The sequence below is a fragment of the Neoarius graeffei genome, chromosome 13, assembly GCF_027579695.1.
Source record: "Neoarius graeffei isolate fNeoGra1 chromosome 13, fNeoGra1.pri, whole genome shotgun sequence".
Taxonomy (NCBI): domain Eukaryota; kingdom Metazoa; phylum Chordata; class Actinopteri; order Siluriformes; family Ariidae; genus Neoarius; species Neoarius graeffei.
In genome coordinates, this window is record NC_083581.1 from 24,211,196 (window position 1) to 24,225,772 (window position 14,577).

The window sequence follows — 14,577 nt, forward strand, 5'->3', positions numbered from 1 at the left end:
GTCACACTTTGAGATCACATATATACAGTATTTTTCCCATTCTGACGTTTGAAGTGAACATTAACTGAAGCTCTTGATTTGTATCTGCGTGATTTTATACATTGCTGTCGAGGGATCGGCTGATTAGAGAACTGCATAAAACAGCAGGTGGATGGGTGTTCCTAATAAAGTGGCCAGTGTGTGTAAATTCAATAGTCTTTCAACATGGTAACTGGTTCGATTCTATTGTCCTGTTATTTAATTTGCTTTCATGTTTGTGAGACTCGGATGACTAGGACGCACAGTGTTTCCGGGAGAATGTGTACAGAAAAACAAGTTTCAGGTATGCAAATTGTCGAAAAGGCTCAGAGGGTGGTATCTGGGCCTATTTTTAATTTTTATCTTCCTGACGAAGGTTGATAGAGAACAGACGCAACACAATCAGGGTTGTTTGGACCCCTTGGTGAGAAGCCTGGCTGATAATCTGATTCGTTAGATTAGATGGTTCAACATTTGATTGAGAATTGAATTCAGGAATTTGTGACTCTCTACGCCATGATCGTAATTTGAGCATTGAGACAACTCTACTCAGGAACCATCCTGTTAGATACTCGAAGAGATGCAGGGTACTGCCCCCACCGCCCCATGTGATGCGTGTCCAAATCCATTTTCACTTCAGACTAAACCTGATACGCTGTGATAAAACCAACCCCATGTACACACGTCTGACTTACATTGCTTTCATGTTGTTCTTTGGCTCTAGAGGGATCTCTAACACCTTTGTGCTATTGATCATCTTCTCGTAGCTGGTCGTGGTCACGGTCTTGCCTGTGATGCGGTGCACCTGGTAAAAGGCGTGCGGCTTCAGGATCCGCTCGTCCGCCGTCCCGATGAAGATCTGCAGCCCGAGCGGCTCTTTGCCTCTGTATCCATGTAGCTAAAGGAGTGAAAAAGTACAATTCTTCATAAACATCTAGCCAGATGTTGCTTTACAGGTTTCTACACCACATGCTTGTTTTCCCAATCCTGAAATCCTCAATATTTGAGTTCTAAGTGACAGGAAAAGAGACTAATACCAAGTGAGGAAAACGAGGATTTCAGCTGCACAGATGTTCAGAAACGATTCACTTTACACTCCCTCGGAGTGAGCAGCGAGTTTCAGTGCTTGCCAGTGTACTCATTTAGCCCAAACGTTGCATACACGCATGACTGAACAGAACCACTGCTGGAAAATTGAGCATCACCTACGAGCTTGAATGCAAGCCAGAAGAGCACTGCAAAAAATAAAAATCTTAGGAAGTTTATTTGTCTATTTTCAAGTCAAAACATCTAGCCACCCTTATTATAAGACATAATTGCCCAACAACCAAAACCTCATTTAGCTAGAAAAGCTAGTTTTTAGACAGTCCATCTTGAAAATCTTGTATAGACAAAATGTCTTGAAAAAGTCTTATTTGGAGCACCTTTGAAAATAAAACAAGTTTTTTTTAAAACAAGTAAGTACATTTTGGACATTTGTCAAATGCGGTTCATCTTCTCATCTCATCTCATTATCTCTAGCCGCTTTATCCTGTTCTACAGGGTCGCAGGCAAGCTGGAGCCTATCCCAGCTGACTACGGGCGAAAGGCGGGGTACACCCTGGACAAGTCGCCAGGTCATCACAGGGCCGACACATAGACACAGACAACCATTCACACTCACATTCACACCTACGGTCAATTTAGAGTCGCCAGTTAACCTAACCTGCATGTCTTTGGACTGTGGGGGAAACCGGAGCACCCGGAGGAAACCCACGCGGACACGGGGAGAACATGCAAACTCCACACAGAAAGGCCCTCGCCGGACCCGGGGTTCGAACCCAGGACCTTCTTGCTGTGAGGCAACAGCGCTAACCACTACACCACCGTGCCGCCCGCGGTTCATCTTGTTTCAAGAAAAAAAAAAGTATGTTTGTTTTGGGAATAAATGAACTTTACTGAAATCTTTGAATCTTGCCCCCAAAATGCACTGTTGCTTTGGCGTTGTGTAAGCACTGTAAGTCAAAATGCGTAGACTTTTTTTAATTTAAAAAAAAAAATTTTTTTGGTGCCTGAGGTCCTGGGGAAGTGGAATCTTAAGAGATGTTTTAATGTTTGAATGTTGAAATGGGAAAAAAAATAAACTTGTTGCAATGCTACATGTGTCGTCAACTTGATTCAAGATAGTCTCTGGTCTCATATCTAGAGTATTTTACTAATTACAGGTCACAAAAGGAGAATCTTTTAAGCTAGCAATGCTTAGTTGTAGAATTTAACAATCCTAATATTAGTATATTTATCTTAAATTCAGTTTTTACTGCTAAGACTTTGTCATGAATTTAAGTGAAATACCCTTAAAATGAAATAAATAAAAATGACTTGAATGGCTAAATGTAAGAAGTACGATCTTGTTATAAGAACTATTTTGATTACTTTGAGTTAATCAGATCTCGCATAATAAGTTCCCCAATCTTATTTTGGAATTATTTAATCTAAAAACAGGTTAGAGTTTTCATCTTACTTTAAGAAATCTTACCAAGTCAAATTTGACTAGTTCCATTGGCAGATTTTTTTCACCTGATTCAAGCAAATATGCTTTGTTTTAATCTTTTATTTCTTATTTTTGAAAGGCCATTTTTTGCAGTGAGTCTATACTGTCTTACAGGCTACAGATGTTTTCTCTTTGCTGTGCCTTAATAACCTGAATCTCTAAAAGTCTGCAGGAAATCCACAGGTCACTAGTGAGGACTTTCACAGCTGGAGTTATTACTACGATCACTATTCTACCTGGAACAGGTCATATCACCAGGGAAGAATTATTAACCCTCTTAATACATCTGTATACAGGAACAGAATCGGTAAAACTATAATTAGACTAAGATTACAAACTAAAGTCTGGCGTAATCTATGGACTACGGTACTATTGCACTTTTGTAGTCTATTTATATATCAGGATAAAGTCGTGTGTGTGTGTGTTCGAATCTGTTTCCTTTTTTTTCTCTGTGTAGAATATTAACAATTGCACTATGGAAACGTTCTCCTCTTCTTCAAGTAAATAAAAGTCCCTGTTTAACACAAAGATGAACAGGGGAATTTTTCATATGCAAAACACGGCAGCGCTCAGTGACAGAGGAAATATCTAGAATGGCCACCTCTATAATAAAAACAGCTCAATAATCGCAACTCGATACAAGCATCTATACAAGACGTTGAAATTGTGCACTTGTCATGTCCATTATAAGATTCACTGTCAGCTCAGTTCTCGTCCTCAGTGAGCAGGATTGAAGGATTTGCTTCTCTAATATGCTGAAATCTGACATAATACACGTTGGGGAAAAAAACCCGGGGGTAATAAATAGGGACTAAAATAGCCTGGGCCCGCCCATCCTAAGCATGACGCAACACGAGGGCCTGTTCCGAGCTTAGTCTGGCCAGGCAGGCTATCTACAGCATTTCCAAGCTCCCAAAAAATCGGGAACCAATCAACTTTGAGCATCTCCAACGGCCCTGGGTAGAGGCCTGTTCAAGGCAGTGACATAGTAGAACTGCGACCGGAAGCCATAGATTGTTTCCAGAATCTATGCCGGAAGCGCTTCATTCACATCACGAACATGGAGCAGCGGCAAGCCTTTAACACAGCGGTAGATGCTGTATTGAAAGCATTCAACGGGAAGTTCTCATTGAAAACGGAGCAAAGAGCAGCCCTGGAGGTATTTATTGAAAGGAAGGACGTTTTCGCCTTGCTCCCGACCGGCTTCGGTAAGAGTTTAATCTACCAGTTAGCCCCGTCGCGTCACGTATGTCAGAGGAAAGAGTGATGTGATTGGTTTAAGCTTCGTCACAGCCTTTTCTGGCTTCGACCAGTAGCAAACTGAGGCATTTCAGGGAGGCGGGTCAACCACGGGCTCTGGGAAACAGTTTGGCTTAATAGCTTGGCCAGACCAAATGCTCGCAGAGCTTTGAAGTCACGTTAGCCAGGCTAGGACTGAAACGCAGTAGGGTTTTCCACAAAAGCACGTCCTGAAGAGTTTTATTCCTTACACCAAATCAGCACCAGGTCTATTTTCTCTCACAAGTCAGCTTTGCGTCGCAGTTTTGCGCAAAATAGAAGCAATGTTTTAAAATGTTCAAAAAATGGTTCGAGTTTCCATTGAGTGATGTGATGTGATGAAAGCTGTGGTTTCTCTTCTTAGGCTACAGTCACACTATAGCTCGCGAGGCTTTGCAACAAGGCGTTTTGGTGGCGGTGTACAGGCGAGCTAAAAGTTGTGGTCGAACACTTGATGATGATCTTTTGAAGAGACCTGCACTGCAAAAAATGATATCTTAGCAAGTGAAAATATCTTGAAAATAGTTGAAACAATCTAACATTTCCTATTAGAAGAATACAAGACGCCAATTCTGAGATTATTAAACCTAGTTCTAGATTGCGACCAACTTATTCTAAGATGTCTTATCAAGTAAAAATATCTGTCCATGCAGCAAGATAATTTCACGAGTATTAAGTAACTTCTCCTCAAATTCAGTTTTCAATTTTTTGCAGTGTGGTATTTCTGAGCATTTTGTACGTATCAGCGTCTGGCAGGAGAATGATCAGCGACGCCTTGCTCAATAGATTTCAACAATGCGTGACATTGACCTCTTGTCCTCCTCGGACCTGCCTGATCCATCCTGATGCCCTACGTCTGGCTGGAGTCTCATCACATCGCTCCTGTAGAGGACGGCCCCATGTGGACAGTTGAAAGTCACACTTGGAAGATGCTCTGGACACTTGCAGTAATGCTTTTATGGCTGAGAACTCCAGTTGACTTGCTAACTTTAGGACTGCAGTTGTCATGAACAGTTTTGCGCTCAAGTTTCCGTCAATGAAGAGTTATAACATCAGCGAAACTGACTTCATGTTAAAACTATAATAATTTTCCTGTTTTCACAGTTATACTTTGTGACTATATGGAACACAGTTATAGAAGCGAGTTATTTATAATCACGTTATCTGTTATCACCCAAATGAGGATGGGTTCCCTTTTGAGTCTGGTTCCTCTCGAGGTTTCTTCATGTCGTCTGAGGGAGTTTTTCCTTGCCACCGTCGCCACAGGCTTGCTCATTGTGGATAGACTAGGGATAAAATTAGCCCATGTTTAAAGCCTTTAATTTTCTGTAAAGCTGCTTTGCGACAATACCTATTGTTAAAAGTGCTATACAAATAAACTTGGCTTGACTTGACTTGATATCAGCGCACCAACCAATCAGCGACGATTACAAATACGTCGTCTAACCAGATATTCATGAACCCTTCGTCCAACCAATTACGAACCTCGGCGAAGGATCCCCGAATGTAAATACACTTCTTAAGTCTTGCTGAAGGTTAGTTGATGCCTCACAGCTGTGTTGATGAGGCTCCTGCAAGCATCAGGGATATGGATTCGAGACAAATACATCTCAAGAGACTTGGCGAAGGTTCCTCGAATTTCAGGAAGTATTCCCAAACCCATCTGCGAATATTCGCCAAGAAAAACATCGCCACCAAAATTTTTTCGCGACGTTTTTGGCCATTCACGAGGCGGAGACACACCAAAAACAACTCATGAAGCTCGGAGAACATTCGCTGTGCATCTCACGATTGGTGGCGGCGCTACCAATTTTTCATTGCTAAGTATTTGCAAATCCATCGCGAGCTGTAGTGTGACCAGGGCCTTAGAAAGTGCACCCTGTTTTTCTTTTTTTTTTCAGAAAAATAGCTTTTCATTTGGGGCGGCACGGTGGTGTAGTGGTTAGCGCTGTCGCCTCACAGCAAGAAGGTCCGTGTTCGAGCCCCGTGGCTGGCGAGGGCCTTTCTGTGTGGAGTTTGCATGTTGTCCTCGTGTCCGCATGGGTTTCCTCCGGGTGCTCCGGTTTCCCCCACAGTCCAAAGACATGCAGGTTAGGTTAACTGGTGACTCTAAATTGACCGTAGGTGTGAATGTGAGTGTGAATGGTTGTCTGTGTCTATGTGTCAGCCCTGTGATGACCTGGCGAATTGTCCAGGGTGTACCCCGCCTTTCGCCCGTAGTCAGCTGGGATAGGCTCCAGCTTGCCTGCGACCCTGTAGAACAGGATAAAGCGGCTAGAGATAATGAGATGAGATGAGCATGTCATGTCATGTGACTTAAATGTGAAAAATGTGTTTCTCTGTTTCAAATTTTGAGAAATAATGCTCTATCGAATCATCTGGAAAACCACCTCATGTGAAGCGGAAAAAATCTTTTGTGATATCTGAGAGGGGTTTTTTTTTTCAAAATTAATGTGTTTCCATTACTCGATTTTCAATTCGCTGTTCAAACTGTGCGTTAAGGAGATTAATGGAAACATGGCTAATTAAAGAAGAAGGTCGTGTTTGTTTTTTTAATCAGTTTACAGTTGTTAGTAATGTTGTGTGGTATCCATGAAACAAGTTCGTTCCTGTTATCATTTATCATCTGTTATAGCAGCTATTACAGTATGTTATCAGTATCCTCTCTCTCTCTGGAAAGTAATTAAGACGAGAAATGCAGCTTGTCATGTTACTGAGAAACCAGAAACTCGTCGAGTTGTTAATACAGAAATGCAAACATATGAGAATAAGGGCATTAACGTAAACTTGTTACTTGTTACATCTGGCACTATTATCGGAGCTGTGCTGTTACAGGAAACTAATCATCGCCTGCATTGTAACAGATTACACCACCTGGCCTTCAGTTTGTATTTGTTAAATTAAAGATGCAAGATGAAATTCTCATCTCCTCCTTCACCTTATCTGATTCATTCGCTCATCACTATCAGTCTACGCACCACTCATACATCATCCAGCGACACTGTTCACACATATTACATCACTACATTCTACATCATTACATAAGCATTCATCACGTTATCTGTTAATGCGATTAATGTTTATGTAATGATGTACAATGTAATCAAACGGCACAGTTTGACACTTCTTATTTCAGCATTGTGTTTCGAAGCAGTGCTCCTCAGGATATCGGTGCTAAATTCAGCGTCAGAATGACGGAATGAATCTGAATTAGCGCCTGGACGTCTCGAGAACATCAGCATCCTTTAGCAAAAAGATCAAAATAAACAAGCTTCTCCTTTCAATCTCAATTCATAAAAACTCAGAATTGAGATCGAGAATTGCTAAGAGACAGTCATATGAATTCTGAGAAGGACACTCATACTGTAAACACACACATATACACCCACCCACCCACACACACACACAGTCACATACAAACAAGACACAAATTAGATCAGCACTCAACAAAAACCAAGGGACTACATCGGAAGGAAGTGTGCAAAAACCACAAAGCATGAAGAAGCAACTAAAATTATCCAAACCCCCAGAAGCACAAATGAACAGTGGCTCAAGTATTTGCCTTTATACTGACAGGACTCACACAGCACACAGGAGAATATTAATTATCAACCCTGATCCAACACTGTAGTCGATGAAAAGGCAAACGATCAATCAGTCGAGGAAAACATGAGACATGAGACATGGCATGGCATTTCTTTTCTTTACACTGGTCAGTTCATCACATCGAAACCATACATAGCATGTAGGAAACATGGCTGCAAAAACAACTCACACCGATTGTCTTCCTAGCAAACGTCCACATCCCATAACCTCAAACGCACCACGGCAGCATGTCGATACGAGAACTTCTTCAATTTCAATAAAAATCACATGCATGCGCAAACCATAAACTGCAGTCTATATCAGACGTGTGACTCATTATCTGCGAATACAAAATATTCATATCATAATTACTGAGTAGAAGTTCAGAACAGTTTACAATTATTGTGTCAAGATAAATAACTTTTATAACAGTGGAAAAAATAACATAAGCTGCTTGCCAAGTTCACAACAAAACAGCAAACTACTTTACTTTATACAGTCTAGAAAGCACTGGCATGGTCACGTCCTCTTCATCATGACTGACATCATAATTCACCTTTGCAATAAATAATCTCATCTCATCTCATTATCTCTAGCCGCTTTATCCTTCTACAGGGTCGCAGGCAAGCTGGAGCCTATCCCAGCTGACTACGGGCGAAAGGCGGGGTACACCCTGGACAAGTCGCCAGGTCATCACAGGGCTGACACATAGACACAGACAACCATTCACACTCACATTCACACCTACGGTCAATTTAGAGTCACCAGTTAACCTAACCTGCATGTCTTTGGCCTGTGGGAGAAACCGGAGCACCCGGAGGAAACCCACGCGGACACGGGGAGAACATGCAAACTCCGCACAGAAAGGCCCTCGCCGGCCCCGGGGCTCGAACCCAGGACCTTCTTGCTGTGAGGCGACAGCGCTAACCACTACACCACCGTGCCGCCGCAATAAATAATAATAATAATAATAATAATGCGGATAATACAGTGGTAGTAGGCCTGATCTCTAACTCCATCAAGACAGCCTTCATGGATGATGTAGACGTGCTGTCATCATGATACAAGGACAACACTATGGAGCTGAATGTCTCCAAGACCACGAGACAGAGCATTTTTTAACATAGTTACTGGGAGACCAAATGGTCTCCCAGTGGCCAGATTTGGTCTCCTAGTCAATGCCAAACCAGCTTCACTGGGAGACCAAATTTTAAACCAAGTTATGTCTTATCATTTGGTTCAATCAGTTGCAATTAATTAACCAAGTACCATGTAAGTATACATTTAACAAGGAAAACGAAGATCTATGTTATAAGATATACACACAAGATCATGTTGGTTAAGAAAAACAAAACTAAAATTTGGTTACTGAGATGGCTGATGTCAGAATCCGATGTCATTACTGTGTAACTTTGAGTGTCTTTGACATAACATTGTGCTTGGTAATTGCTCTTGATAGCTGTGTAGTCACTGTAGTTTGTCTGTATGGTGATTGGTGAACCATTTTGCATCACAGAATATGCCGCAGCGGTGCAGCCGCATGGACTCTGGGGCCTGTGATTGTATTGCCCAGACCAGTTGGTCTCCTAGTGGAAAATCCTTAAAAAATGCTCTGCCACGAGATGATGGTAGACTTCAGGAAGGAGAAGCAGTACACACCACTCAGGATCTACAAGTCCCCAGTAGAGAAGGTGTGCAGCTTGGAGTTCACATTTCTGAGGACTTGACTTGGACTACACACATGTCCACCCTGGTGAGGATGACTGAGGAAATTCAAGATCTCCATAGCACTGGAGAAAACATTTTACACCGCGACAATGGAGTCTGTGCTTTCTGGAAGCACCACTGCCTGGTACGGCAACTGCAGCTCCACTGCTCTGCCTCCAGAACATCTACACCAGGCGCAGGTGCAGATCCAGGGCAAACCGTATCTTAATGGACTTCTCAATCCAGCCCAACCACAAATTATTTCAGCGGCTGCCCTCTGGGAAGTGTCTCCTCTCCATCATGGCCAGGACGGACAGACTGAGAAGGAGTTTCTTTCCTCAGGCCATACGTACTGTAAATACTCAACCTACATATCACACTTCCTGCACCTTTTGCACACTGCACGCACACTGCACCTTTGTTCTGCCTAATCATCACGCTGCAGTTGTTTATTTCCCTGTACATTCTATATTTACCTTTATTAGTAGTACTTACGTTTTCTGTTTTATATTATGTTTAAGTTTGTTATTTGCACAGCTGCCTGAGTCGTTGCACGATCATTTCCCTGCTGTTGTACTTGTACAATTACGCATGAGACAAATTAAAAAAATGCTTAATCTCAAATCTATGATGCGTATTTAACAACAGGATAGAGCTATAAGCACATGCCTAGATGTGACAAACACATTTTGAAACTATCTATATAAAGAAAACAAAGAAAAACAAAAACGCTCTTGACTAAGCTGTTGTTATAGAGACAGTGAGAGCACTGAGAAAGAAGTGAGGTAAAAAGATATCAAGATATCAGTGAGACGGATGATTTGTAAGATTGTCAGGATGTGTACGAACACACACAAGGGCTTCTGTGTCGGGAATACATTTTCGTACCATAACGTTTATCCTGTAAATATGATATTACAGAAACAACAATTCACATGGTGCTTGCCATAAATCACATTCAGGATCCTATTCAGTTTCATCATAAGTCATGTTTTTGATTAGCCTTATTATTTTTGCTCGTAAAACAAACCCATAAAATATTTAACAAAGGTTTTGTATTGTAAAGCAAACTATAACCCTGTTTCCAAAACAGTTGGGACGCTGTGTAAAATGTAAACAAAAGCAGAAGGTGATGGTTTACAAATCGTGGAAACCCTTTCCTGTATTTCATTGAAAAATAGGACAAAGACAACATATCAAATGTTGAAACTGAGAAAATGTATTGGTTGTTTTTTTTTAAATATATGCTCATTTTGAATTTTGTGCCAGCAACAGGTTTCAAAAAAGGTTGGGACAGGGGCAACAATGCTTAAAAAAAAAATTTAATTAAAAAAAACCCCCGAATTTGGTTAATTGGCAACAGGTCAGTAACATGTGATTGTGTATAAAAAGAGCATCCCAGAGAGGCGGAGTCTCTCAGAAGTAAAGATGGGGAGGGGCTCACCGCTCTGTGAAAACATGGTGGGCATACAGTGCAACTATTTAAGAATAACGTTCCTCAATGTAAAACTGCAAAGAATTTGAGTATCACATCATCTATGGTGGCGGCACGGTGGTGTAGTGGTTAGCGCTGTCGCCTCACAGCAAGAAGGTCCGGGTTCGAGCCCCGGGGCCGGCGAGGGCCTTTCTGTGCGGAGTTTGCATGTTCTCCCCGTGTCCGCGTGGGTTTCCTCCGGGTGCTCCGGTTTCCCCCACAGTCCAAAGACATGCAGGTTAGGTTAACTGGCGACTCTAAATTGACCGTAGGTGTGAATGTGAGTGTGAATGGTTGTCTGTGTCTATGTGTCAGCCCTGTGATGACCTGGCGACTTGTCCAGGGTGTACCCCGCCTTTCGCCCGTAGTCAGCTGGGATAGGCTCCAGCTTGCCTGCGACCCTGTAGAACAGGATAAAGCGGCTAGAGATGATGAGATGAGATCATCTATGGTACATAATATCATTAAAAGATTCAGAGAATCTGGAGAAATCTCTGTATGCAAGAGACAAGGCTGAAAACTGACATTGGATGCCTGTGATCTTCAGGCCCTCAGGAGACACTGCATTAAAAGCAGACACCGGTCTGTAGTGGAAATCACTGTATGGGCTCAGGAACACTTCAGAAAACCATCGTCTGTGAAAACAGTTCATTACTGCATCCACAAATGCAGGTTAAAACCAGATATAACAATATCCAGAAACACCACCACCTTCTCTGGGCCCGAGCACTTTTAGGATGGACTGAGGCGAAGTGGAAAATTGTCCCGAGGTCTGACGAATCAAAAGTAGAAATTCTTTTGAGAAATCATGGACACCGTGTCCTCCAGGCTAAAGAGGAGAGGGACCATCCGGCTTGTTATCAGTGCACAGTTCAAAAGCCAGCATCCGTGAGTGCACATGACATGGGTAGCTTGTACATCTGGGAAGGCATCATTAATGCAAAATGATATATACAGTGTCTTGCAAAAGTATTCATCCTCCTTTGTGTTTGTCCTGTTTTGTCACATTACAAGCTGAAATTAAAATGTATTTTTGGGGGGGTTATCACCATTTCATTTACACAACATGCCTACCACTTTAAAGGTGAAAATTGTTGTTTTATTGTGACACAAACAATAATTAAGATGAAAAAAACCAGAAATCTGGAGTGTGCATAGGTATTCACCCCCTTTCGTATGAAACCCCTAAATAAGAGCTGGTCCAACCAATTCACTTCATAAGTCAAATAATTAGTTGATTAAGATCCACCTGTGTGCAATCAAAGTGTCACATGATCTGTCACATGATGTCTGTATAAATCAACCTGTTCTGGAAGGACCCTGACTCTGCAACACCACTAAGCAAGCAACATGAAAACCAAGCAGCCTCCAAACAGGTAAGAGACAAAAGTTGTGAAGAAGTATAGATCAGGGTTGGGTTATGAATAAAATCCCAAACTTTGAATATCCCACAGAACACCATTAAATCCATTATAGCAAAATGGAACAAATACGTCACCACTACAAATCTGACAAGAGAAGGCCGTCCACCAAAACTCACAGATCGGGCAAGGAGGGCACTAATCAGAGATGCAGCAAAGACACCAAAGATAACACTGATGGAGCTGCAAAGATCCACAGTGGAGATGGGAGTATCTGTCCATAGGACCACTTTAAGCTGTACACTCCACAGAGTGGGCAGGGCTTTATGGAAGAGTGGCCAGAAAAAAGTCATCACTTAAGAAAACACATTTGGAGTTTGCCCAACAGCATGTATCAGACTCCCCAAACATGTGGAAGAAGATTCTCTGGTCAAATGAGACTAAAATTGATCTTTTTGGCCATCATGGGAAATGCCATGTGTGGCACAAACCCTGAGAACACTGTTCCTACAGTGAAGCATGGTGGTGGCAGTATCATGCTGTGGGGATATTCTTCATTTGCAGGGACAGGAAAGCTGGTCAGGACTGAAGGAACGATGGATGGCACTAAATACAGGACAATTCTGGAGGAAAACCTGTTTGAGTCGGCAAGAGGTTTGAGACTGGGACAAAGATTCACGTTCCAGCAGGACAATGACCCTAAACATACTGCTAAAGCTACACTGGAGTGGTTTAAAGGGAAACATTTAAATGTCTTGGAATGGCCTAATCAAAGCCCAGACTTCAATCCAATTGAGAATCTGTGGTATAACTTGGAGATTGCTGTACACCAACGCAATCCATCTAACTCGAAGGAGTTGGAGCAGTTTTGCCTTGAGGAATGGGTAAAAACCCCAGTGGCTAGATGTGCTAAGCTAATAGAGACATACCCCAGGAGACTTACAGCTGTGATTGCAGCAAAAGGTGGCTCTACAAAGTATTGACTTTGGGGGGATGAAAACCTATGCACACTCCAGATTTCTGTTCTTTCATCTTAATTATTGTTTGTGTCACAATAAAACAACAATTTTCACCTTTAAAGTGGTAGGCATGTTGTGTAAATCAAATGGTGCTAACCCCTGAAAAATCCATTTTAATTCCAGCTTGTAATGCGACAAAACAGGACAAACACCAAGGGGGATGAATACTTTTACAAGACACTGTACACATTTCAGAGCAATATGCTGCCATCCAGACAAAATATTTTTCAGGGAAGGTCTTCCTTCTTTCAGCAAGACAATGCCAAATAGCTTTCTGCACATATCAAAACTGCATGGCTCCGTAGTAAGAGTCTGGGTGCTAAACTGGCCTGCCTGCAGTCCAGATCTGTCTCCCATTTCAAACATTTGGCGCATTATGAAGTGCAAAATACAACAAAGGAGACCCCGAACTGTTGAGCAACTAAAACTGTATATCAGGCAAGAATGGGACAACATTTCTCTTTCAGAACTACAGCAATTGATATGTTGTCTTTGCACTATTTTCAATGAAATATAGGGTTTCAATAATTTGCAAATCATAGCATTCTGTTTTGATTTACATTTTACACAGTGTCCTAATGGTGGCACGGTGGTGTAGTGGTTAGCGCTGTCGCCTCACAGCAAGAAGGTCTGGGTTCGAGCCCCGTGGCCGGGGAGGGCCTTTCTGTGCGGAGTTTGCATGCTCTCCCCGTTTCTGTGTGGGTTTCCTCCGGGTGCTCCGGTTTCCCCCACAGTCCAAAGACATGCAGGTTAGGTTAACTGGTGACTCTAAATTGACCGTGAATGGTTTCATGTGTCAGCCCTATGATGACCTGGTGACTTGTCCAGGGTGTACCCCGCCTTTTGCCCGTGGTCAGCTGGGATAGGCTCCAGCTTGCCTGCAGCTTGCAATATAGATAAATAAAAATTAAATACAATGTCTGCTATATTAAGTAGCATGGGAATAAGTCAACACTGCAAAAAATGATATCTTAACAAGTGAAGATAGCACTTAGCAAGTTAAATAAAGGACAAGTGATCTAATATAAGACTGACATATGAACCAATTTCAAGTTGAAAATCATCTGATGGTGTTGACAGATAATGTTGTTTCTTTCTGCCCGATCGGTGCTGATGCTCGACTTCTGCTTTGAGCTTCTGCACTTGTGACTCCTTTTCAGCTGCTATGCATGGTTCCACATGAATACCCCAAAACATGCACTTCCTAAACAATTGCCTGAGTGGATAATCTCACCTGGATACTGTCGAGTTATACCTAAGAACCGTTCCTGTAATCATAAAACACAGTCCTGTCCTCCTTCCTGATATTCTACTACTACTGATCCTTTCAATACACTCAGTACCGTTTTTCTGTACTATTCTACTCTTCCTGTTTGCTGTAATGACTGATAACTCTATGTGGGTTTTCTTTTGAGTCTTAGGGTTTCTTCATGTTGTCTCAGAGATGTTTGGTATCTGCAGCATGTTGTATGTCTGACAAATGCAACACACCAAGGGTGATGTCTAAGCCACTAACCCACCACAAGCAGAGCGCAGTGAGGCAGACCAGTGTTTCCATAACACTGAACTAAAGCAATGCCACTCTCACTTGTGTCTTTCTCTGGC

At 42.2% G+C, this 14,577-nt stretch overlaps 2 protein-coding genes across 5 annotated transcripts in view; both read right to left on the reverse strand.

The window, feature by feature from the left end:
• src (v-src avian sarcoma (Schmidt-Ruppin A-2) viral oncogene homolog) overlaps positions 1-14,577 on the reverse strand; it is a 409,402-nt gene that overhangs the window by 307,719 nt on the left and 87,106 nt on the right. The gene's annotated exons all lie outside the window — the stretch shown is intronic.
• The window catches only part of nfatc2a (nuclear factor of activated T cells 2a), a 46,928-nt gene that overhangs the window by 28,896 nt on the left and 3,455 nt on the right, over positions 1-14,577 (reverse strand). For all 4 annotated transcript variants that reach the window (XM_060937370.1, XM_060937369.1, XM_060937368.1 and 1 more), the window contains exon 4: positions 714-916. In XM_060937370.1, the coding sequence (XP_060793353.1) occupies positions 714-916 (203 nt within the window). The remainder of the gene's footprint in view (positions 1-713; positions 917-14,577) is intronic.